The 25341-nt window shown below is 45.5% G+C and overlaps 2 protein-coding genes across 2 annotated transcripts in view; one reads left to right on the forward strand and one right to left on the reverse strand.

The window, feature by feature from the left end:
* Positions 1-28: 28 nt before the first annotated feature.
* On the reverse strand, positions 29-3694 carry TIMM22 (translocase of inner mitochondrial membrane 22). The gene is made up of 4 exons (XM_084299859.1): positions 3444-3694; positions 2855-3051; positions 1735-1807; positions 29-623 (listed from the first exon to the last, which is right to left on the reverse strand). The coding sequence occupies exons 1-4, from the start codon at positions 3670-3672 to the stop codon at positions 547-549; spliced, it is 576 nt and encodes a 191-aa protein (XP_084155985.1). The 5' UTR covers positions 3673-3694; the 3' UTR covers positions 29-546.
* An 11372-nt stretch (positions 3695-15066) lies between these two features.
* SPECC1 (sperm antigen with calponin homology and coiled-coil domains 1) overlaps positions 15067-25341 on the forward strand; it is a 79319-nt gene continuing 69044 nt past the window's right edge. The window contains exons 1-2 of the mRNA XM_084299367.1: positions 15067-15194; positions 24926-25110. Of these exons, the coding sequence (XP_084155493.1) occupies positions 24961-25110 (150 nt within the window). The 5' untranslated portion in view covers positions 15067-15194; positions 24926-24960. The remainder of the gene's footprint in view (positions 15195-24925; positions 25111-25341) is intronic.

Here is a 25341-nt window from a genome sequence, read left to right on the forward strand (position 1 = left end):
AGTTGTACAGATGGTGGTTTGTCTTCAGTTGGTATTTTAAGAAAAGCCTGGAACAAACTATTTCTCCACAGGATCTTACCTCTCCCCAACAGAACAGCAAGCTGCAAACTGGTAACTGCTAAACATTTGCAGCACGTTCAAATACACGGTCATCTAAACCACTGCATTTCTTTATGAAACTGTCCTCCTGCCTCTTTTGATGCTAGCAACAGACTTAATCAAAATCAGACCCAAAGGATCCAGAAAGCTCAGAGTCCAGGCTTGTTTCCTGGAAACTGACAGTCAGCTGATCCGTCCTGGTGATACTGCTCACTGCGCCTGGCTCCATCCTTGCATATTCCTGCAAGTCTGCCTGAAGCAGCATGCCAAGGCTCAGAGCCAGATTATTGTTAGTCACTCAGGAGAAGCAGCCAGCACCATCCAGCTTGCACCGATCAGGACTCCAAAGCAGTGGAAAGGTAAGCTCGACGGTTCCTCTGCTGTGATGCAGGCTCTTCGCAGCAGCACTGGAACACAAGGAAAACTTGCTCCCAGGGGATCCTGCTGTTACCGGAGATAGTAATCAATCGCTGCGGAGAAAGCGGCAAATCCTCCACAGCCGATAACGCCTGCCTTCAAACCAGCTGCAACGTAAAAGGATGGGAAAGAATGAGAAAATAGGAAAGAAATTGTTCCTCCCAGTAACTAGCCTACGCTGTATGGGCTTGTAAAGCTTACACCTGCAGGAACCTGGTGGTCCTCTACCAGGGAACACTGCTTGAGGTAAAGGAAGGGGGGAACTTGGCACACACTGCACTTAAAATTCCCCATCTGGATTCACAAGACACAGTGACTGGGTGCTGTGGTCCTAACTTTCCCTACAAGGGTTAGGAAAGAAAGCACCAGTGGCCACTAATGATTTCAGTGTGCTCTGATCTGAGCACTGCGAGTGGCTTTGCTGTTGGACAAGAGACGGATAGGAAAAGCAGCTGCTACTTGGAAAGCTCTAAGAGGATTAGGCCCAGGACAGACACAACTTAACGGGCTCAATTAAAAGCTCTTTTAAGAACACTTTTGTTTCTTTTATGTTAGCTGTCTTCTTGCTTTTGTTATTTTGCTTTTGCTTTCTTAAGGATAGGTGAGAGAAGTTTGGTATATTTGATAAACAGCGCAGCTCTTCCTACTTGGGTGTTCTTAGCATTCATGGCTTCCCCCAAAAAGTCCTCATGCGTGCCTGCTGGACTAAAATCCCCGTGCTCCTGCTCTTGTACAGGAGCAATAAATAGAATTGCCTGTTTGATTTGATACAGGAGAAAGGAGGGAAGCATTGTACATGCTGTGCAAGTTAACAAAGTTCCTGCCAGTGAAACAGTATATATAAGTACAGCTCTGTTACCACAAGAGCTGTAACTTCTCTAAGTTGTTCTGCACGTATTTTTGGATCCCTCTCGATGACACCACAGACGCATGTGGATAGCAAACACCGTTTCCTGATTCTCTTTCAAGTCACTTCTGTTCATTTTTCTCCAATCTTGCTGTCCTGTACAACAGCCTTCCCTACCCACACATATCTTTCAAGCTGACAGGAAAGCGAGAGAGATGGCAGTTCTGTCAGTTTGGAGTACACTCTCATGCTGACATAACCATAACCCCGTGCAAGGAGATCTGTTGTGCGTGTTGCCTTAAAAATACTGCTTGCTACCTAACCGAATTACAGCTTCATCACAGAAATAGCTCGTAGCAGGCACCACCAACCTCTGAAGCCGATCGCTCCTCCTGTGATGCAGCCACTAATAACGCTGTTCTTCCAGTCTGACTTTCCACGATACTGAGGAATTAAAAAGCAGAGTCAACAAATAAATATGGAATAAAATCTCAATACTCTGTACTGATAGCAGAAGAGAGTGATTGACCTTCCAGCCCTGTCTCAGATGAGGATGTTTTTCCCTCTGTTCTCAGCAGATGGCCCCCTGCACTTTAAAACATAAGCCTCGCAGGGCCAGGAGGAGGGGAAGGAGCAGGTCACCAGGAGAGGGAAGACAAATCCATATGGTGCAATGCAGAACTACAACACAGGCTCTCAGGTGAGCCAACACAGCCCCCAGACGGCAGCGCTGTGCACTGGCACCAGCTCAGAGATTTTAAAGGTGCTACAGTCACCCGAGTGCAGCACTGAGCCTGGCCATGCCACCTGGTTCTCAGCACAGGGGAGAGCCACAGCACCCTGCTGGCAATGATATACAATTTCCATAGCCAAAGCATGCCAGTTTTTCACCAGTGCAGAGATCGGTTTGTTCTGCTTTGTTGTGCAAGCAGATACATTTTTCTTCTACGTGAGTTAAGAAATAATCGTCTTTCAATTAAAAGACAGTACTGAAATTCATAACAAGCTAATTTTCCTATTTAAGAAAATGGATGGGAGATTTACCGCTGAGCTGCACGAGGCCAGTTCTTGCTGTAGGCGCAAGATGAAAATAGGCCTGTTACTTAAGAACTTTGATCAAAGGCTCCCTGTCTGCATATGCAATTTTTACAGGCTCAAATGACCATGTTGCAAGTTTGCAACTTTCAGTTTGATGTTTTAAAGTAATAACAGATTACTTGTAGCCAGAGTTTCAAAAAGCAATGCCCATACTTGCCAAAATTGGGAAAGGACTTCACGGTTGTGTGCAGTTCTGTTTATTCTATCAGAGAACTGCGGTTCTGAAGGGAGGTCTCAAAGCTGAAAAGCTTCCATGATTGAGAAGCAAAAATAAAGTAGCCTTGTCCCTCACCCCGTTACAAGGGGGATATGCATACTTATCTGAGTCCACTAAAGGAGATTACTGTGTATATAATAAAAATATTTCATAATGCTTAAGGACTCCTTACTCACCGATTCTACCACACACTCGGTGCAGGAGAACATAGCACCTACGATGGCGAAGTTCTTTGCATAGGATATGCCTCTCTGCCCCATGTCCTTCAGCACCTCCTTCGCGGTTGGCGTGCGATAGGGATCCTTGGGATCAAACCCAACGTTGGTGTCAATGCCAGCTGTGAAGACACCAAACGCTCCTCCGAGAACAAATCCTGCGAAAGAGAAAAGGGATAAAATGAGCCTCTGCTGGGTCAGAGTGCTACGAGGGGCCGTACGGTGATGCTGTGGATGCTGATGCTGACACCTTCCCCGCTGAGGGCCTGTGTTGTGTGGAGAAACACCACGATCACCTCTTTCTTGTACAGAAGGGAAAGCGGACGGAGATCCCTCCCTGGGCCCTGTGACAGCCCGGGGGTGCTCTGAGGGCTGAGGAAAACCCATGGGGGCGCAGCTCGGCGGCCTCTCCCCCACCCTCCCACCCTCCCAGCGCCCTGGGGCTCATCCCCAGGCGGCTCCCTCAGCACCCCCGCTACCAGCCCGTCCCCAAACCCCTCAGAGCCCCCCCAAACCCTCCCTCACAGCCCCCTCAGAGCCCCCCGCGCACCCCCCACGCAGGCCAGCGCCGCCTTGAAGGCGCAGCTCTCCATGGCTCGCTCCACCATCTTCTGCTCCTCGCTCTTGGCCGGGCTGGGGATGCCTCCCAGGGCGGTGGGGTCCCAGTTTCGGGGTCGCCGCCGCTCGCCCACCAGGTGCTGCAGCAGCTCGCTGTACCGCACCGCCGGCGGCTCCGGCTCCGGGCCGCCCGGTGAGGACGGGGACGGAGCCGCCGCCATCACCGCGAACCCCCTCCCCACCTCAGGAGGCCGCCGCGCAGGGGCCGACGGGAGTTGTAGTTCCGCGGCGCGGCGCCCGCGCCTCCCAGCGATGCCCCGTGAGGGCGCAGCGAACTACGCTTCCCGTCGTGCTCCGCGAGGCTCCCTGAAGGACAGCGGGAGGGAGGGGGGAGGACTACGTTTCCCAGCGTGCCTCGCGGCCGCCCCCTAGCGACGGTTGGGGCCGGTGCAGCTGAGGGGAGGGCTCCGGAGCATCCTCGGCAGCCGAGCGGGGCCGGCGGCAGGTGGGAGCCGGGGGGGGCTGTGAGGGGACCGGGGGGGCCCTGAGGGGCCGGGCCGGGATCCTCTGACCCGCATGAGGGGCGAGGAGGCCCGGGGGGAGGCTCCGAGGTGCTCGGGGAGCTCCCGCGGCGCCGTGTGGGGGCCTCAAGGCCCGGCCCCCCCCGGGGGCTGAGGGGCCCGGAGGGGCCCGGGAGGTCTGGGGGGAGCCCCGGGGGGAGCCCCGGGGGGGGGGGGCCTGGGGGGGGGCCCCGCAGCGCTGCCGGGGTCTGTGGTGCGCAGGTGGGAGCTGAGGGCTGCGGGCATCGCCTGTCAGCTGCGCCTTTTGCTTCCTCAGGTGTTCGGAGGCGGCTCGGCTTCGGGACCCGTTTGTCAGGAGTGCTTGGAGAAGGTACGGAATCGGGCTTTTCTGTCCCAAAACGCGCGCTGAGCTCACGGCAGGTCACGCAGAAAGCTCAGCTCTGCTCGCTCTGCGTGGTAGCGGGGTGAGAAATGCCTCCGTGCCTTTTTCCCTTGGCGAACAAGGGGCTGCCAAGATTGAAATTCTCCTACCCGCCTTGCTTGTGTTTCATTTTGTTTAGCCAGTGTTACCGTCTTGTGGACTAGAACCAGCGTTCCGCACAGCCAAGCACGCTTTTTTGAAGGTATGCTTCAAAAAAAAAAGCGTTTTTGTCTTCTTTCTGGTATTTTTTTTTTTGTGTTAAGTGTAAAAGTTGTCTGTAAGTTTTTAACTCTCGAGGAACGGCTGTGATCGTTTCATTAGGATGCTTCAAATTACTCCACCTCGCTAATTGAAAATGATGTAAAAGGTTAATTCGTTGTTTAAGAGGAATTATTGAAGTATGAAATCTTCCTGACAGCAAACTCACCCTGAAAGGTGACTTGTTAGAGATCCTGAAGAAATCTATTCTTATTTATTTATTTATTTATTTAATGCTTTTCACTGTATCTTGTTTATGCCTCGGTTTAGGGCTGGACATGTAGGATTAAATAACCATTGAAACTGATGGTTTTACCGCTTCAAATGAAGTGATGAAGTTCATTTGCAACAACTTTCCTCTTTTCCTCTTAAATTCCAGTGCCCTCTACTGGCTGGACCATCAGACCTGCCCGGTGCTCTTCCTTCTCTCTATCTCTGTCCTTTTCCTTTTAAACTATCTTGGTCCCTTTCTTCTTTTTAAGGTCAGAAGCTGTTGAAAAGCATGCTGTTACAGTCTACTAAAACGTTGTCTTTACATAAAAGAGAAGGTTGCTGGCAGGATGATCTCCCTAAGGGGCCCTTAACTGTAGATTTCAATCTTCTTGATCTAAACTAACCTAGTTGGGCTGATCTTGAAGTCACACTGCAAAGCCTATTTTCCAGAGGTGTAAAGGGAAGAAGGATGTGCTGGATCTGGAATTTGAGCTCTGAGGGTTTCCATGTATAGCTGGAATATTATTTTTGCTTTCTTTTAACTGTTCCTGGGTTTTGGACAAAATCACGGGTTTAGAGTTGCTTGGAAATACTATTTTTTTTCCCTAGAAATATATTTACAAAATATTTGTTTATAATAGTTATATTTATTTATACATACACGTATAGACTTAAATATATATAATTTCTCCCCTCAGGTATTGAAATGGTTTACTCCTTTTCCCATACATGTTCTTCTCTGTTCCATGTCTGAACAAACACATGGCCTTGGCTGTTTATATAACCTCAGCAGCCTGAAAGGACTTCTCATGTGAGTGAAATCAGATGGAACATTAAGCTTTTGAGAGAGAATTTGTAAGTTTGAGTTATCTTTGAGAAGTTACTCATTTGAAATTTTAAGCTGTTTCTTCTTTTTGAATGAACCTGCCATAAACTTGTGAACCTTCATCACTACAGACATGTGCAGCCAGGGCATTGATCCTCGTCCTTCACCAGGCTTTTACCATCTGAACAATGTGCCTGAAGTCACGCTTTCATCTTGGAACTGTTAAGGCCAGGGCAGGTTATTACAGGCGAGCTTAGGTTATTTTTATCCTTGCCTAGTCCTGGATGAAACATCTCCATTTTGTGCAAGCAGCTTTTTCCTGGGTGATGACAGCATTAGGTGCAGCTGATCATTAGTTTTTCACTGGCCTGTGATGGACCCAATGCACGAAGGTGCTCAGCATTTCAGCAGAGGGCAGCACGTAGGGATATGAAATAATTCTATTTCACTTGACCTGTACAGGGATTCAGCCTTCATCCAACACTTCTCCAAACGGGATCCCAAAGAGCAGAGAGTTTAAACCTTGGAAAGAATATTTTTGGCTGAAATCATGGTTGCGCATGGCTCTTACTTGTAGAGTTCCATCATTTCTAATAAGCTTTGTCATTTTTAGCGTCACTATTTAAAAACAAACAAAAAATTCATCTCTCTCAACTTTTTGTAAAACATGGACAGTTCTCTTTTCAGAAATTAGCTGGGCAGGAGGTGGCTGAAGATGGAAGCTAAATATAATTTGATTAATCCATTCTTTTTCACTCTTATCCTACCTGTCTGTCACCTGTTTCTTTCCCAGAACTACGATGACCTAGGCAAATGGGAGGAGGAGAGGACAGATTAACTGAAGCTTTCATGGGGGGGGAAAAAAGGAGAAGCTTTCAGTCTCCCCACAAGCAGAAGAAAGTACGGCTGTTTTGCAATCGTGTTGGTCACGCTGCAGACCTTGCGTCTCATGTAGCAAAGAGGTTTCCAGTGGCTATCAAGGGGCTGTGTGGGAGCCTGCTGGGCTCTGAGCATGGTTCTTCAGGTACCATTTCACATTTCCACTCTAGTACCCTCAGCTATAAATTTAGGCTGGTGCTTACTTACTTCCCATCCAGCTTGTGAATGTAATGATTTTGTATAAGATTTTAACATCTTAGGTTTAAAAGGGCATTAGAGAAGTAAATTGAATTTAGGGATATTTCACAAAGCAGTGACTGGAAGTTGCTTTAATGTCTGTACTTCCCTTGGCTTCTATGAATTTCACAAATTTTATGTTTTGAGAGTGCTTTTTTTTTTTTTTTTTGAGGTGCAAAGCCTTTCCATGCTGGTGAATACTGTCAGTGTGATGGCCAAAACTAAAGTACTAATAAAAGATCGTACTGTAGCTAGATGGCAGCTATATGGGAGTTAAAACTGAAAGGACAGCCTGATTTTTTTTTCTCCAGGTCAATATACAAGGCTGCAGAGGTACAGATATGTGTGTTTAAATAAGATCTCCTTTTAGAGTAGACTCTCAGTAGACTGTTCCTTGTGACTCTGCTTTGTAACTCAGTGAGAAGGAGCAGGATGTGGGTTTTCAAGCTGTTTGATCCCGTCTTTCTTCTCTCTTTGACGTTTTAGATCTCAAAGCTCACATCCTTTTTGAAAGTAACGTGCTTCCTTGCTGTTTGTCCCCCTTCATCGAGCTTCTTGTTCCCTTCTTCCCATCTCCCTGATACTAAGCATACTTTTGTTTTCCTCCATGAAATTCAAAATGCACTTGCCTTGTAACTCACAGTCTAAAAAAAGATCTGCATAAGGCTTCAGACATCATCATCTCCCAGGGATTTTAGCTGTTGCTATAGAAGCCTAAATTCTCGTTTGAGAGACCTTTCCAATAGAAAGAAATTGGTACTGGGGGGGGGAGGGGGGGAGGAAGTTGTCATGGAAATATGCAGGAAAAAGAGAAAGGAAATCTCAATTTGATAAATGCTGCATAGACATAGCCCGCTTGGTGATGAAGTGGTTCCGTAGCTGGAGAGCTGATCCTGTGGACTTTCTTTGTTACGTTCAATCCTCAAGAAATTATTTGACATCTATATTTCTAGTTCATCAAGGACACTGCTTATTTATCTGGATCTGTGTTTCCAAGTGCACTGTAGTGTTCAAAAAGCAGCCTGGCCCTGTTCCTTTGCCCACATGGCCAGAGCTGGGCAGCTTTGGAGGTGTCGGTCCCTCGGTGGGCGCAGGGAGCAGCAGTGCCCGCAGTGGTGTTCCCCTCCTGGAAGGAAGCTCTGGTGGGTAGGGTGGTCTGTAGCAGCCATACTGTGGTCTGAGCCATAGCACAGCTTCCTGTTCTGGTCAGGATAACCCTGTAAGGATTTATAGAGCTCCTGCTATTGAAACGTGGCCTTAAGAATCCCATTTTAAATGACTTGCTAAAAATAGTTCACTCTGCAAACTTCAGCGCTGTTTCAGATTTGAACAGAAGGAGCCCTTGGTGCCCAGCCGAGCAGAGGTATAAGCAGGTCCCTCTCCATGAATTTCCTGTCCTCTTACACCATCCCTAGGCCTGGTTCCCTGGTTTCAAGCTTTTTATGTCTTTCTTACCAAAGCTGCTTGGTACCTAATAGATGTGATTACGGGTGAGCTGCCTTTAAATATCTCTTACGGGTGTCACCATGGCAACTGCTGCAAGAGTTTCTCGCTGGTAGAAGGTTTCCAGCTCCTTGAGATACCACAGGGCAGAGCATTTAGGCTTCTGTTTTCATGGTTTCAATGAGATCACCCCCAATATCAAAGAGAAAATATAATGTATTTCTTATTTGTAATAGCAGTGGATGTTAATGGTACTGGAAGGTCTTTTGACTGATGATTCTGGAATCTGATGTGCTCAAGTTGGAGAAAAAGGACAGTTAAATATGCAATGAGGGACCAGACCTCCCTTAGGAAGCACACCTTTACCAGCAAGCTCCTGCAGGAACAGGAGAATGGTGCTTTCCTTGGTCAGTCCAACACTTGGCCTTTCTGTTGATGCTGCCAACAAGTGAACTAATTAATCCTCACAAAGGATGCAAAACCGTGGTACTCTGCCATAGAAACAGGCAGAGGTGTTCGGGCTGATTCAGCCTGGAGTAGAGAAAAATGAGCTGGCTTTTATATTCTCTCCTCTTTCTTTGTATTCCCAAGCTGCTGCTTTTTGCCCTAGGCCTTCAGCTGTTGCGTACCAGGCTAGCAGTGCTAGTTAGCCACTATTTAGAGTGACTTGCCTGCTGTGTTTAATACCCAACTCTTCCCCTCCTTCCCTCCTATCAGCTTTCTTTCCCAAGCTCCTGTGTGCTTGGCCAGTCAGTCCTTTTGCTCTTAACGCCAGTTGTTTCTGTAGGTTTCTCCAAGTGGCAGGTCACTCATGTCCCTCACGCTCACTCTGTGACCTCAGGGATTGTTCTGCTTTCATTTATTTATGAAACTGGTTATGGTGACTGGTCACAGGCTCCATAGGATACTTCCTTTTCATGCACTGATATCTTGGTTCATTACCCTCCTATCTCGCTATCTGCTGGAGATTTTAAATTATCATTTGCTTTTATAGCGACTTGGAAAGCTGAGCACCTCTTTCTGCTGCTCTCCTATTTTGTTAGCTGTGGCTGTACCTGCTGCTTCTGGCCTTCCATCTTTCACCTTTCAGAGAGTGAGGTCCGTTCATGTAACAGGCTCTTCAGTCTGGCTGCGCCGGACAAGAACGTGGAAGGAGACCTTGAGGAGAAGAGCAATTTGCATTCACTTTGCAGTGCGTGGGGACAACTGACATGCCAGAGCCAGAGCAGGCGTTGCTGCCTACCTCTGTGGCTGAAAGAATGCCACCTGTTCTGCAGGAGAGGAGTTTGTGCTGACAAAGCACGGATATTTGTCCTTACCTGCCTCTTAGGCAACATGAAGATCCCTTTGCTGAGTTTAAAAATGCTCAGAATTGATTTTAGTTGTAATAAGATGTTTATAACATGCCAAATTTGGACTGAGTTTCAAATCTGAAGTAATTATGACTGGTAACTGAGAAATCCAAGGAAATAATGTTCATAAGGAATCTTGAAAGCAGAGCCAGGATCTCAGAATGGAATTTGCTTGCGTTATATCATTGCACGTTTCTTAATGCTTATTCTGTAACATGACAATTAACATTGGAGGGATCTCAGTGTTTGAGTACTTCACATTTCAGCTGCATAGTTCTGCAGTGTGCTAAGCTGACTTAAAAGCTGAAGCAGCAGCAAATGTTCATTCATACAAGCTGTCTGGAAGCGATGAATTGCTGTAGTTTAGATTCTCCCTTTTCCTGGCTTTGATTAGGCCACCAAAGCCAAACTTTTCTGCTCCGTTTCTGGGTGCCTAATCTATACCAATATGCCTGTGTTTTGCAAAACTGCTGACTTCTTATTATGTAGGAACTAAAATCAATGGGTACCATAGGTCCATACTAGATCTTGATATTTTTTCAATAATTTAGGTGCCTTTGTTTCCCTACCTGTAAAACAAGTAAGAGTTATGAAGCTGCTGCAGTGATTAGCTGATTCCATTTAATTAATCTATTAGAAATAAAAAGCAGAGGGTAAGAACAAATGGAAACTCTAGGATATTACTATATAAGGTATCAAACCTTACAGATACCCTTTTTCTGGAATCCTGATCTACATTAGAGGGCTTGTTTGTCCCCTGGGATTTGAACTCCTTGTGCTTCATCCTTTTTGTGTTAATTTGTCCTACTTTCTGTTGCTGCTGGGCTCCCTGTGATGCTCTCCATGCACCCAGGCGCACCCCGCAGTTCTGTCTCCATTCAGGGCTGTCAGCAGTTCTAGTGCAAGTCCCTCTGAAACGAAGCTGGCAACTCAGGTCTTTTATTTGCATCTCCCTGAAATGCGCCAAAAAGTTCAAAGCAGTGGGGCATTCCTACCCCGTCCCATCGGGGATTTAATTCTCAGGCAGCCTCCAGCACACGTCTTCTCCAGTCCTTAATTTTCCTGCACAGCTCTCTATTGTTAGTGATCAGCAAAAACTTAATGAAATGATTTTCTGTTGGAGGCTCGTTAGCGTTTCTAATGGATACCTGTTCCAATTTCTCTGCTGTTAGGTGATCAAATGCTAGCTTTTGCAGCATGTGATCCGTCTCGGACAATAAGCAAAGGGAGCAAATAGGGTTGTGCAGTATTTTTCTCGTGTAGGTAGTAGGAACTTGCTGTGCAACTTGAATATGGTAATTCTTGGTGTTAATGAGTGCTGTATTACAGCCTATGCACCAGAAAATGAGCACTGAAGAATAATAAAGAATGGAGACGTTCCCCTTCTTCTAAGTCTTTAATTTCAACATTGAAATCAAAATTTTCAGTTAAGTCGGAAAGAACCCGGAAAGTCTTATCTCCCCCTTTCAGAGAAGAGCACCGAGGGTTGCATTTTTCACACTTTCAGATTTATCTGCTTTTGAACAGAAGGGGGACTGCAGTGAAGCAATCCCTGATCTGCTGCTGTGCCTCTTATGCCTAAGAAAGTACAGAGATGTTTGAAAATTGTAGAGGAAAAATAACTTCTCTGGATAAAACTGTGCAAAAATAATGAGACTTATTTAAAATAATTGAATGACTGTGAATACGTGAATATTTCTTTGCCACGTAGGTTCCCTTCCTCATTTTGTCATGTTCTGGGGGCTGGGTTTTGTTGGTAGATAGATGTCTCTTAACTCTTCAGTGATCTGGTCGGAAATGACAGAAATGCTGAAAAATGCTGGCTCCCCTTACAGACTCAGACTGAAACAGGCAGTTTCCTAACTCTATTTTTGACGTGCTTAGTGGCTGTTCCCTTGGAAATTTGAAAGTTGTTGTCTGGTCTTCTGAAATTTTGGCAACAGGCAACAAAGGAAGCTGCTTTTTCTGTCTCCTGTAGCACTCCGCGTTCCATAAATCATATCTGCTTTCCTCCAGCTTTAACAGTTCTAGCTTCTCCCAGCAAAATTGTTTTCTCTAGTTATGGGACAGAGCTGGTAGCTGTGCCACAGGCTGCGCTCTGCAGGTAAATAAATGGGAAAATGGAACTGCAGAATAAGGACAGGGAGAAATCGGAGTTCTGCAGGGGAGTGCGTGCAGCTTCCTTGTGCTGGTGGAGCCTTTTTGGCAGCAGTTCCGGGAGTTCACTTTTTCTATCCACCCATTTGATCAGCATCGCCTCGCTGACTGAACAGCAGTTGTTTTTGTCAGAGTGGAAAGCGGTGCCCCATGATTCATTCTGCAAATGTCGACTGGCTGCTTGAACTTCCTGACATCTGTAGTGGGACTGAGAAAATAAAGAAGTTTGTATCAGTTATGTACAAAAAGGAGGAAAGAGGGAGTAAAGCCATGGCCTGGCTCCACTAATACCCACTGTCTGGTGCAGCCTTTCCTTTGTAATTACTTTTGGTTTTATAACTCCAGACAGTGCTGTTCCAAGTCTTCTGACTGAATTAGAGACTTGCTTTAAGAAGACATTGTTATTGACATAATAGCCTTGCTTATGGAATCTCTCTCTTTGTAATTAAGGCTGTTGCATGCACAAAAGCAGTTAAACATAGCATAAATATCTGTAAATGCAAAGATATTTTTAATCTTGTTCCGTGTACGAGCCCTTTTTTTCCACGCTCTTTGTGCATTTGAATCTCAAATGAGCTGTGCCACCAGAAATTCTGCCCGTTGCCCATTCCTTTAAGTTGTGTGTCATCCGTGTTCGTTCCTGTCAAACTGCCCAGACGATGCAGGTTGCGACACAAAGCATTTAAATTCCTCAAATGCAGAATTTTGAAGGTGCGTTGATGAGCGAGGCAGGGTATAACTCTTGTCCCTTGTTGCAGAGACATGGGGGCTAGCAAGTTGACCGTGCAAGCAATATCTTAACTGTCCGTTTGGCTATCAACCAGGCATACAAGTTGGGTGAGACCTTGGCAGATTTATATATATATATATATATATATATATATATAAATATATTGCTGCTTGAAATTGTTTTCTCATCCCGGCTGTGTGAAAGTAATTACAGTTAATGCCCTGGACAGGCCACAGACTTTCTTTATGACCTTAGCCAACTCATTTGAGCTGTCTGTTTCTGGGCTCTTTGTTCATTAAACAAAAAGGCAATTTTTCAATTCAGAAGGTTTTGTGTTGAATAATTCTTTGGTCTAAGTAAAGACATCAGATAATTATAGCAATAAGCGCTACCAAATAAAACTAAATAAACAAGCACTGTCTGGTCTTGTTGGGTCTGGGAAGTTGTGTGGCACTACTCTAGCCCGTCTGCTAAAGCTGCAGCATGTAAATGCTGGGACTATCCCTCACACCCAAACATTTTCATGTTTAGGTTTTGGTCAAGTTGTGTTTATCAAAGCTAAAAAAAAGTCTCTGAGAACAAAATATAGTAGCTCATCTCTCCTCCCCACACCCCTCATCTCAGTTGTTTGTTTCTCTTGGCCTGAGGATAGGAAAACCTACCGAGCTGACACGGCTGCTCTCCCCCCCAGCCCACAAGAACTCACCAGCAGTGGCAGAGAGTCAGCGTGCTGCGGTCCCACCAGTGCTTGTTTTCTCCAGACAAGGAGGCTTTGCAGCAGGGTGTGTGCAGCTGATGGCCCTCTCCTTTATGTGCTCAGCTCCAGGGGGCTGCAATCTTCTGTCAGTAGATTTTGGCTGTATCTTCCATGTTTGATGGTGGTCCGTCATCGCAGCAGAGGGTGCTGAGCTGCGTACCTGGGCGACCTCAGTGTCTGTGCATGCAGCGCTGAACGTTGCTTCCCTGGAGAGGAGAAACCGTTCATGTAGATGACCGTCTACCAGAATTTGCTTAATAGGAATGATAGAAAGTACTGCTGTCTTATCTGAGCTGTGAATAATTGCTGAATTTCATATGTCTAAAATCATGGAACGGTGAGGCAGGCTGGATAGAAGGGTTGGTGCTGCAGGTAGGTGGGAACTTCCAGTGGCAGCTGGCATGATGGGGTGAATGTTCAGGGATTTGGAGCTAATAAGGAAAGCTTGGCACCTGCTGAACGTAGACCATTATCACTTGTGAGGTAAGTCATGGTGTGGTCTTGTTCTTGTGTTTTAAGGTCTGAAGGTAAGAGTCCCCACTCTCAGGGATATCTCAAAGTTGGACCCAAAATCCATGATGTTTAGAAGGGAGTCGGCTTGGACTCACTCTATGTTTTAAGGTCTGGTTGCTCTACAATAACAATAATGATGCCAACATTGAATTGAAAAGTAAATTAACCCATGGCATAGCGTTAGCTTCTTTTCAGTCCCTTTGGCACCCAGAATACGGAGTTCCAAGAGGTGCGGTAAGGTTGAGCTGTTCAGCTGCAACAATTGTTCCAGGATCATATTGTAAATCTTGCCTCTGTTATTACGAGATTGCTTGTATGTTAGGTTCTCACTGGTGGTTCAAAGAGCCCCTGCTGCACCCCAGGAGGAGGTTCCTGATCTCTAGTTTCAGTCTTAGGTGACAGACATCCCCTGGGGAGCAAACATCTCCCTCTGCACAGCCTCAAACAAAAATCCCTGTTCTAAATACCTCAAGTTTATAGGTTGAAATGTACATCTGGGTTTGATTTCTCCTTGCATCCTCTCTGCTTCCTCTAGCTTGATGCTGTCCTTGCCTGATCTAACCCCATTAGAACCTCTGGCCCTGCCCATTTTCAGAGATGAATTGCTCCTCAGGGTAAGCAAGTGGGATATTCTTGAGCATTGCTCCCCTTGACCCTTATTCACTCTCTTCTAAATGAAGAACAGACTGATGCTTTTTGGTCAGCTCACGAGAAGTTGCGCAGGACTGATTCTACCCACTTCTTCTTGCAGAAGTCTTTGTCATAATGCATCTTCCCTCCACACACACACACACGCACACACCTTTTCATTTTCTTGTAACAATGGCACGGAAAATGTCGTGAGCTGTTCTGGCTGTGACTGCTGGCATTCTGTGGGAGAGATTTAGTGTGGAATATAAAAGTTTCTGGAAGCTGTCCCTGTGATTTCCTCTGCAAAATGCCTTCTTGCTGTGGCCCCCTCCTTGCCCTTCCTACGCTGTAGGTACCGCATGTTCCCACCTGACTGGATCACGCAGACCAGGCTGGGGCTCATGCCCTCTGCCCAGTGCCCAGCTCTGCTGCTGGGATGAGGAGCTACTGAAAGCAACTGCCTGCTTTGTGGAATGAAGCACCTTCGGGTTTTGGAGTGGGATATAAACGTCTTTCTTGCATAAATCTTCCTTGCTTTGATGAAAATATAATATTTCTCTTTCCCCTGAGTAAGCAAGTGTGCATATGTGTGCGCGCGTGTGTGCTGAATGCCAAAGCGCTGGTGAAGCCAGCTTGCTTCCGTATGTGAATCATTTCTCAAGCAGCTCTCTGTGTCTCGCTGCAATGTGGTTTTCCTCTCAGGGAAGAACTCAAGCCCTGAATTTTCAGTCTGGCTTGCACATGCTGTCAGAAGCTAGTGGGAGACAGTTTTCTTCTTAATGCAGGAAGGAGGACAAGCTTTTACTGTAAGTATTTTATTTTTTAAGGTGGGAGTTATCATCTCTAGTGGGGTTGTGGGAGCAGCAATGTAATCCTGGAGTGCATGTACCTGTTTTGCTCAGCGATGCTTTTTCGTAATATCTCACTAATTACAACTAAACTGCTGGGAACAAGAAATGTACGGTGCAAACAATTCTGCATTAGCAGAAAATGGGCTGGGGGGGGTGATGTAAAAGCCATTGCAACAACATAGAAGTGAGTCTGGAGAGCTGCCTGCTGTGTTTGCTTCTGCTCGGCTACGTGGAGTCTAGAGACAGAGGGGATGAAGCGATTTCTGTGCCTACGTCTCCTTTCTTCGGGAATTTAGCGCTGTGCTCCAACAGTTGCACCAAGCAGGAGCACAAGCCCTCTTGCCTCTGTTACTGCATGCTCCTGTAGTCCAGTCGGGAAAGGGCAGAAGGGAACAAGCTGCTGAGCAAATAGCTTTGGCAGCTCGCTGCTCTGCGGGGGAGCAGCGAAAGCCCCGGAGAGTGTGCCAGGCGGCTCCCCCCTTGTGAGAGCAGAGCAAAGAGCTGCTGGGATTCGCAGCAGGACCTTTACATGTAGCAGCCGAACACTTGGCCTTAAAATTGGTCTCTGGGCTGAAGCTTGATCGTAATAGCAATAGTAATAATAACAGCGTTTGTATAGCAGGTAACATAGCTCTGCAGAGTTATAGAGATGGTAATTAAGCCCTGGGTATGGAGCAGTGAGGGATTACTGGTGGAACTGGTTTGAAAGCAGGGATTCTCTACCCCTGTCTTTTGTACGCTGTCTTAAGTTCTTTTGGATGTCCCCTCCTAATGCTTTGTCTCCCCTCCCAAATACTGTTTCATATGTTGCTCTTCCACCCTCTCTAAATTATAAGGTACTTTTTGTCCCTGTAAGCTCAGCAGGAGAGAGGATGGCTGATTTGCTGAAATATACTGGGTTTTACTGACAGAACGTGACAGGTAACTAACACAGGGATGCCTCAACCTAACATGCTCACATGTGCAACCTCCTCTCTTGGCTCAGTTCTAAAATTTCCTTTCATTATGCAGTGTACCAAGGTGGGCCTTCTGCTCCCTTAGTGGCCTCAAATCGTACTCATAATCCCCTGATAGCATTGTTTAAATCTGCATTTTTGAAATATACCGAAGAGGAACAGAACAGAAGTCCTCTATTTTCTCCTGCAGTTTTGGAATTTGCTGCTGCTGTCGTCTTCCCAAAGAAACCTTTCTTTCAGTTCACATCACCACTCATCGAAGTTCAGAAGCTGCCCATTTATTGCAGCTAATATGTTACCCGCTCTGCACTTACTGGAGGACAAACATCTCCTTTAGGGATAGCTCCCAGGTCTCTATTATTTCTCTGCATCGTGATGGATGGAAAAGAGGAGCCAGGGAAACATCCCAGCATGTGGCAGTCTGTGGGGTTGTCATGCGCTCTGGGACAGATGTTGATCTCTCATTTTTACTTTGCTTTTCAGTGGGGTTTCTTTGCAAGGCACGTGAACGCTGCTCATTCATGTGTTTGTCTTCGTAAACCTGCTGTGTAGGGACTGAGCCTGTTTCTATAAATGGGAAATGGCTGAGGCAGTGCAGGAAAGCTGTGATGGAGCTGAGGATAGAATCGGGTGGAATCCCAAGCTGGTGCACTGACGGCGGTGTCATCCATGGATGCTTCGAGCAGGTGGGACCTGCGAGTGTGTGTGCACGCACCGGGCCAGATAACCGCGTAGCGGCACGCGGGGCATGTCTGCCATGCTAACACAGCATCCTGCCTTCCCTTTCTTGTACATGTAGCTACCCCCCTGTGCTTCAGGAAAATGTAATGGCAGGTAATTACCCAGCAAACCACTTGTAATTATTCTTCATTTCTTCAGCAATTACACAGCTCTTGCTCGATCTGAAATGAAACCTTTTCCTCCTCCTTGTTGGCCAAATGAGATGTGTTAGCCAGTTTGTGCTGTGTTCCCTGGGACAGCAGTTAGACAACTTGGGTTACTGGGCAGCAGCAACCTTGGAATGGTTCTAAACCAACTTGTTCTCATCTGCAATATAGCAAACATAAAACCTCTGTGCAGCATTGCACTGTTCCATGCTTTCCTTTACTGCTCCAGCCTGAGAACATGCCGCCCACGAACGCGTGCTCCCGTCCTTTCCCTTCTGGTCGAGTTTCTTCCCTTGCACTCAGCCATCGGTAACGTGGTGTGCGTGATTCAGAATTGCCACGTTCAAGTCCACATCTCTGCCCTGAAGTTAGTGAAAGATCTTGTCAGTCCTCTGTCATTTCAGCCTCACTGAGACAACATCCACGTGCACCAGAGAACCGTGGTGGGTGGTTTGCTGATGGCCAGCACCCTGCTGTGCTTCACAACCTCTTCAGGTTTTGTCCCATCCAGCCGGTAGCTGCTGCTGTCTTCTGGAAGGCTTCAGGAGCACAAAAAATTACAGATCAGTTGCTATTTTTGTTTCCTTATCCCCATGTTTGTAAGATCAGGGGTCGCAGGGAGGAAGCATAGCTTCTCTTCTGAGATGCGTGGTGGTGACTGGTTAGATAATCAGTGCGAGGGTGGAGGAGAAAATCGAATATCCATGTACAACCAGCATTTAGATTACTGGGGGAGATGGTTCCCAGCCATTTCAGAGTACAGCTTTGGCTTGAGTTTATTATTTTTTTTTAAGCATCAGTCACTGCTGGATGACATTTCTGGGTATTTTAGCTAAAGAAGTAGCAAAGCTGCCTGATTTTTTCCTGTCTTCTAAACAGCCAGTAATGTAGGATGAGGACAAGGGAAATACAGCTAAGTGTATTGTTTGTCCATATGCACCCATGAGGGTTTTGTTGTGACTTCTGCATTCTTTGAGATCTAACTAAGCATAAAAAAATCGCAAATTAAACCTCCAGGGAGAGCTTCTGTGTGGGAGGATGGACAGGAGGTTTCGTGCTGCTCTCATCCGTCCGTGCCTGGAAAAATCATCAGTGACCCTAACGGCTGCTGTGGGAAGAGAGGATTTTATTTTCAGCCATGTCGAGAACTGGAGGCCTGCAGTGGCTGACCTGGAGCCTGGCAGTCTGGTTGGGATGGTTTGGGAAGTTGATGGCCAGAAAGCTGTCATTTGTGGCTACCTGGGGCTGTCTTTGCCTAGACCATTTCTGCTGCTATTTACAGGTGCTCGTAACCATTTGGTATATTTATATACTGGTTAATAAACTTCCATTTAGAAAATCATGAATGCGAAGGAAATAAGCAAGAAACACTTTAAACAACACAGAAATGAGAGATTCTCTTACCACTGTAACCACAGGTAAAGAAAGTGCCTTTGGAGATAAAGGGAGTTTCTGCAGGCTGTGTGCTTCCACCTGCTGCCGTGAGGGGAAGGGACAGGGACTTGTTTGTAATATAGAGAGGAAGGGGAGCCCTGTGCTCTGAAATTCCCATCTGATGCCATGTTAAAAGCTCTCTTCTAAGTTTTTTAGGAGTCCTGCAGCGCTGTGTGTTTTGTTTTCTTTTAAGGCATTCTGCATATGAGGGTATAATCTTCAGACAACCTTAAAAGAAGATGCTGAAGATGTGCTCCTGAAGCCATATCACAACTACTGCTGGTTAACTCCTTGGGCTGGTTTCTTGTTTTGTATTCTCCCAGTGATTAGCTGGGTGACCTTGGGCTTGTTTCTTCGTTTCTGTGTAGTTGTTTTCTATCTAAAATTCACCTACATTTTTAACTTCTTGCAAAAACACTTGGATGCTTTAACTGTCTGGCTGAATTATTACTCTACATTTTTCTCCGCTCTTGAAAGTTAAAAATAATAACCATGAAAACACCTTTGCTTGAGGCATGCATAAAACCAACCGAGTTTTCCCTGCTGTAACATGCAGTCTGGACATGAAAATTTCCAAGTGTTGTCTTGTCTTCTTGTACTTTACCAGCAAAACATGAAAACTCAGGTGCAAATGAGATTGGAGAGCAAGTCTGCTGAGGTAGACCAGAGGAAGCAGCTGCCCAGGCGATCAGGGTCAGGTTTGAAATTGATTTTCTGTTTCTGTGGCCAGTGAGAGCATTAGGGGTAAGGTGCTGGGAAATGGACGCATCTTGTCTGTTCCTCTGGTTTGCTTTTGGGTGGAAGAGGGTGGTCTGGCTTGAGATTTTTATGGGCTTCTAAATCCAATTCTAGTGAAAGCTAAACTTTGTACCAGGAAAAAATCCTGCAAGTGTCTCTGCTTGGAAGAGCAATGGAGGAGGGTTGCACGGAGATGCCTTGTTTTCGGTGTCTTCCAGGCTAACAGCAGCTAGAGGAAAAAGGGGACGTGTTAGATACAGAAATACACACGTGGAGCTGAAATGAATGATGGCTTGGCAAAGTTGCTAATGATGACCGCAAGGGAGTAAGCGGGTTGTTTTTAATTGCTAGCCCAGTCTTATTTCCAGATGGGTTTTGTGTGCTACCTCCACGTGGGTAGTTACTGTATGGGACCGTCAGCTTCCCTGGTTTGCGACCCTGGCATCAGCTACGAAATCCCGATGAGTCACACGGGAGCATCTGTCGAGCCTGAATGTTGTTTAAAATGGATTGAAGTGAAAGGCAGAAAGGCATCCTGTCTTAGCATCAGTGGCTGTCCTGCCACAGAGCTTCCAGCTGGCTGCTAGGAAAGGCTGTGCAGCTTCCTGAACCTGCTGGGTGTTCCTGTTCTGGTCCGCAGTTTGTCTGAAAAGAGCTTGATCAGGTCAGGAGGAAGACAGTGGAAGCATGATGCAAGTCTCACATGGCAAAGAAAAAAAAAAAGAGAGAAAGGAAGGAAGAGAATTTTGTTTTGATTTCATGAGAATTTGTAAGAAAGGTCCTGGACTAGTCTGACTTTTTGGTGTAATAAAAGTAGCAGAATTAGAGGGAAATGGCACTGGGGATTGGGGTTTTTAACCCAGCGAAGTCACAGATGTCTGTCCTTGGAGAGCCCGGCCTGCAGAGTTGTTGCCTCCGACCGCCTTTGTCAGAAGCGCTGGGCATTCACAGGTCTCAGTGAACCTGCCACCTGTATGTTACTCTCCAGATCTAGTAAGGGATGCTCATAAATCTTTTTTTCATTGGCTTTGCCACAGCAACTTGAATGGCTCTGCTCTAATCTGACTGTCCTGTTGGGTAGCATCACACACAAACATGATCACCAAAACCCAAATTCTTTAAATACGTGGGGTACAGACAAACCCTGCCTATTCCCGTCCCTCTAAGGGATCTTTCTGTGTAAATTAATTTCTGCAGATGTTAATGAATTTCGTTTACTTACTAGTGTAACTGCTAGGTTTCTTGGCCGTAAAATAATACTGCTTGTCATCACTCAGTTCAACCTATCCATTCTTTTTCTAGTTTTTGGGAGTAAAGCAGCATTTGGCGGCCAGCAGAGTGTTCCCTAGTTTGTTCTACGAGGCTGGTGAGTTACTCCTTTGATGGATAGCCAAGCCTTGAGATCCAAGAGACCTAGGTTGTTTCTGCTGATGCTGCCTGCCTGCGAGAGTCAGGATAAATTCTTAATCCAGTTTTTCTAGCCATAAAATGGGAAATATTCCAGGCTGGTTCTCAGGACTTTATTAATGTATTCATGTGGACTGACTAATAACAGATGTCTAGGTTTTCCATCTTTAATAAAACAATAAAATTTGAAGTAAAATGGACTGTCTTTCCACTGCAAGACTTCTGACAACTGCCAAAACAGTCCACATCAAAAATTGCCAAAGACCTTTTAAAAATACAAGTGAGAAAGGATGAGCTATATATTATGGCCTGAATTTTCAAAGCCTGATGCCTGCAGGGAATTCTGAGGATTACCGAGAGCAAAGGCTCTGTCAGGACCAGCTTTCCATTTTTATGAGACCTTCAATTATTTCATTTGCAGCACCTGTTTCAGAGGAGAGGGGCACTCAGACACCAGCAGTTTTGAATACAAAAGATGTATGTCAAACAAAACACCTGCACTCTTATTCTGAAAATTACTGGTGATGGAACTGACTTTGCTGTTCTGAAGCAACATGGCCCTGGCAAGAACCCCCATTTACTTCAACGTTGAACTGCTGCTTATCTCCAGCTTCCACCCATTTTCTGAGCACGTCTTTAAGCAGAGTGTATGGCACGGGTTTGATTGTGGCCACTAGTCCCTGTAAAACGCTAAGAAAGAAATGAGAATTGAAATTGCAGAGCTCCAGAGTTTGCTTGGAGAGTCATCTTCCAGGAAAGTGAGCAGAAACATGTCTCATCTGAAACGTACTGAGATGTAGTTGGTGTAAAAGTAGTGATTTTGGCTTTGTATTTGCAGAAGTAACTTGGCTGCATCCCTTGTGTAAAGCTGCTTTTTTCTTGCTGCTGTTCTCTTTTTCAGGTTTCTTTGTGGGTAGCCTAGAGATCATGTCATAATCTCTCTGGGGTTCTTCTGAATGGGGATTGCTGTTATTTATTTAAAACACAGCAGTCTTGCCTCTATCAATGCACTCTAAGCTAACTGGGAGCTGTTACCTGCTGGCAGTTCCTCAGACGCACACGGCTTGGAAGGTGGGGTCACAAAGGGTGTCAAAAATCGCCTTTGTTGCAGTGGTTCCAATACGAATACATGCACAAGCACTGTGTTCGCCCTAACTTGTGGAAGGGACAATTGTTCGGGATTCATTCAGCTGTGATGGGAAGTCAGTGGTGATCCCCTTCCCAAGCTCTCACTCAGGGCTAGTTTATGATGATATAGGTGACGATGATCGGCTGCTTTCAGTCGTTTCTGCAGCTCAGAAGGACGGCCTGCACGAGCTGCTGCTACCACCCTCACCCTGAAAACCACATCAGGAAGCAGAGGCTGCCACTGAGCAATGCGAAGACTGCCCAGCTTAAGATTTAGGACGGAAGGGTGCATTCAGGTGTCCTTTACTGGCTGCCTTTGTTAGGTACTAGGATATATTAATAGTTTGTATTAGTAGCACTCTGTCCTTACACATTTTTTTCAGCACATTTATCCTTCCTACTGAGCCATTGCACGACACTGACCTTCTGGGGTTTCCCATTGCTCCAACTGCTTGTAACATCCACAAAACTTTTTTGATTTATTTTTTTTGTAGTGCAATAAATTGAATTTTGAGGGTAGAAAAAGCAGAGGTTGACTCTTAGAATGTATTTCCTGCTCGCATCAAAGCACAGTAGGATTATTTTTTTATTTTTTGGAAAGTAGTTTATTTTGTACTGCTCCCAAAGCAGTACCTCTAATAAATGTGTGTCACCTGTCTAGGAATGAGAGCAGCTTAATGTGTGTGAAACTCAGCTTTATTCTTTGAAGTAAGGCTTGTGGAAAGTGTTGGGATTCTACTTCAGAGACTGAAACCTTTTTATCTGCAGCACAGGTTCAGGTTAGCCAATGACATCAGAAGCATTGCCTCCATATTTTATAGATGATGAGTCCCATATAAATACGTGGAAAACCAAATCCAAATGTCCTCTTCTCAATTTTAGTTTTATCTGCTTGATGTGGTGCGATACTATTAAATCCACATGGCACAATTCAGCTATCATTACATGAAAAAGCTGGTTTGCTTCAGGCTACTGGCTGGGTTTCTTGTGTGTGGTTTTTGTTGCCTTTTTTTTTTTTTTTTTTAGTACCTCCTCCTTTCACTTCCAGCTTCGTGGCCTAATGAGCATATCACTCCACTGCAGCTTGAAATGCCACGAGTGACTCAAAATTAAATTCGTTTGGATATCAAGAAAGCATCTGCGCAGCTTAAGGCAGGAAAGTATGAGATAGTTATGAAGAAATCCAGAGGGTATGTGCAACCACTGACTCTACAAAACCCCAAATCTGCATAATTTGGAGATTAATCAGGAAGATAGTTTGCATGTGTAATTGCTTGTTCACCCATATAAATACAGTGAATGGCGTGCTCATTAGAAAATGGCTTATTAAATATGTGCAAAGCACCAAAGCTTGTTAAGGTAGATCGTGAACTCTGAGAATGCTAAACATTTTCTGCTGTGGTACAGTTTACAGATCTGTCCAGGCTTTAAAACAATAAAAGGAGCCAAGCCATCAGCATCACCATCACCAAAGGCAGTGCTGCTCTCACCTCTGTTGGGATCGATGATGGCTCCGTGCTGCCTGCATTAAGAATTGTAATGCAGGAGTAACTAGTTAGTGACACTAACTTTGCTATTTCTGTATGTAGGAGCTGGCAGGTTAGAGCTGTGCAGAAAGGAGGCAGCCCTCCCTGCAAGAGGCAGCGAGGATCAGCAGGACCTGCCAGTCGCTAGCGTTGTTCTCTGTGGACAGTGGCAGAGCACTCGGCATGTCCTGCTGCCTCTGTGCTGCAAAACGCTCCTGAAGCAGCCCGGCGTGGCACCGGGACGGTGCTGTCAGTGCCCAGCATGACTTGGCCCCAAAGTGGTTTCTCTTCCCTGTGCTCAGTGAGTGTTCCTGTTTGTGAACGTGAAATAACGCATAGAGCAAATTGTGTGATACGGGACGTGATCTAACCCCTTCTACTGGCTCAGCGAGGGAGAAATATTTTGGTATCTCTCCCGGAGGGTTGCTGTCTGAGCTCACACCAGCCCAGCTGGACTCTTACATGATAACCAGCGTACTGCTTACTGGGTGCTTTCCCCTCGCTGAGACTCTAGATATTGATCTCTCTGTAGATCTTGGGTACCTGTTCAGCTCAGAAAGATGCAAGCTAGCTTCTGCCTACGCAAAACTGGTGTGCAAATACATCCTGTGTCTATTTTAGAAATTGAAGCTGCAGACGACTAATGTTGCTCATGCTGAAGGGGGGGAAGCGATGAGATACCAGGCAATCTCCCCTCCCTCCAACTTGCAGCCCAGCAGGCTTGTGGGATTTAAAATATAATTATTTTATTCTGCTTCTGGTTTGGATTGGGCAATGGCTGGCTGAAAGTGCACGTATTTAGATCTACGAGAGTTGAGCTAGCTATTTAATTGGCAGCGGTCTGCTTACTGAGAGAAACGCTCGTTGTTCTTGCTGGCAGATTAAATTTATTCATCTATATCCAAAAAAAGAAATTGACTTCAATTTGCTGATTCCTGGCAGGATTTCTCTCTTGCAGAAGCTTATCTCTAAGGAATAGTGGATCTGGTTTTGGTTGTGTTTTTTTTTTTTTTTTTTTTTTTTTCTGTTTGCAAGGAAGTTGGTATTTTTACCACGTTTTGTAAATCCTGGTATTATGAAACATCTCTTTAATCATTGTGGCAACATCAACTGCTTCTCTGGATGACTCCAAGTTAAAGATATTCTTTGTACAACCGAGGAAACTTGTTTCTCGTGACTTTCGTAAAGTGATTATTAGATGCTAAATCTAATAGTAAGAGAAATAGTTTTCTTTTTATGCCACAGCTGTCGTCAGTTGCTGTGGATTTCTGCATATCAGTGTCCTCAGTTTCTCTTTTGTTGTGCTTCAGCATTTGTAGGTGTTCTGTGGCTGACAGAGGTTTCTGGCTTGTACAATGCAAACAAAAGTCACTGTTCCTTCTGTGTTGTTTCATGTTACTAGCCAGCATTAAAAATCTGAGTGGCTGCAGCCTGCTCTGAAGGATTCTCTGGGCTGAGTAAGTGGAGTTCTTACTTTTATAAGAGAAGGAATAAAGCTTGACCTGTCCTCTTCAGCCCTTTAAATGTGTTAGGTATCTCTGCTTCTCTTTTTATCTTTCAGTTTATATAAAACCTTCTTTTTCCATTTATTTTATTTTTTTTTTTTTTAGGGGCTGTAAACTGAGTTATTTGGGGGGAAAAAAAAATGAAGAGTACTGCCAGGCCTTGGAACACAGTGGCAAGGCAACCGAGTCATGGGGTTGACAGAGGAAAGTCGCTTTCTACCACCACCTCAACAGGAATGAAGACATCCAAGTCCTCGACTTCACTGGCCTTTGAATCTCGGCTCAGCAAGGTACTAACCGCTTTCTTCAAGGCAAAATATATTAACAAAATGTGTTGGTCACAATGGCTCACAAGCATTTTTTGATATCTATCGTTCCTCATAGGTATTTTTCAGAATAACCCTACTTTGCCAGAAGTTTGTTGCTATATAAGAAAACAATAATACACCTGAAATGCCGCTGCATTTGTACTTTCATAATTAGCAAACAAAAATAACCTTGTGGCCCAAATACGGAGCAAG

This window comes from Netta rufina, assembly GCF_964035555.1.
Source record: "Netta rufina genome assembly, chromosome: 21".
NCBI lineage: Eukaryota > Metazoa > Chordata > Aves > Anseriformes > Anatidae > Netta > Netta rufina.

What these genes read in the sequence shown, in the direction of transcription:
- TIMM22 (XM_084299859.1), bottom strand. Translation starts at nt 3,672, where the DNA reads ATGGCGGCGGCTCCGTCCCCGTCCTCACCGGGCGGCCCGGAGCCGGAG. An exon ending in GGCGCTGGCCTGCGTGGGGG is followed by an intron (nt 3,052 to 3,443) that starts GTGCGCGGGGGG and finishes TCTCTTTCGCAG; the next exon opens with GATTTGTTCTCGGAGGAGCG. An exon ending in AGGAGCGATCGGCTTCAGAG is followed by an intron (nt 624 to 1,734) that starts GTTGGTGGTGCC and finishes TTTACGTTGCAG; the next exon opens with CTGGTTTGAAGGCAGGCGTT.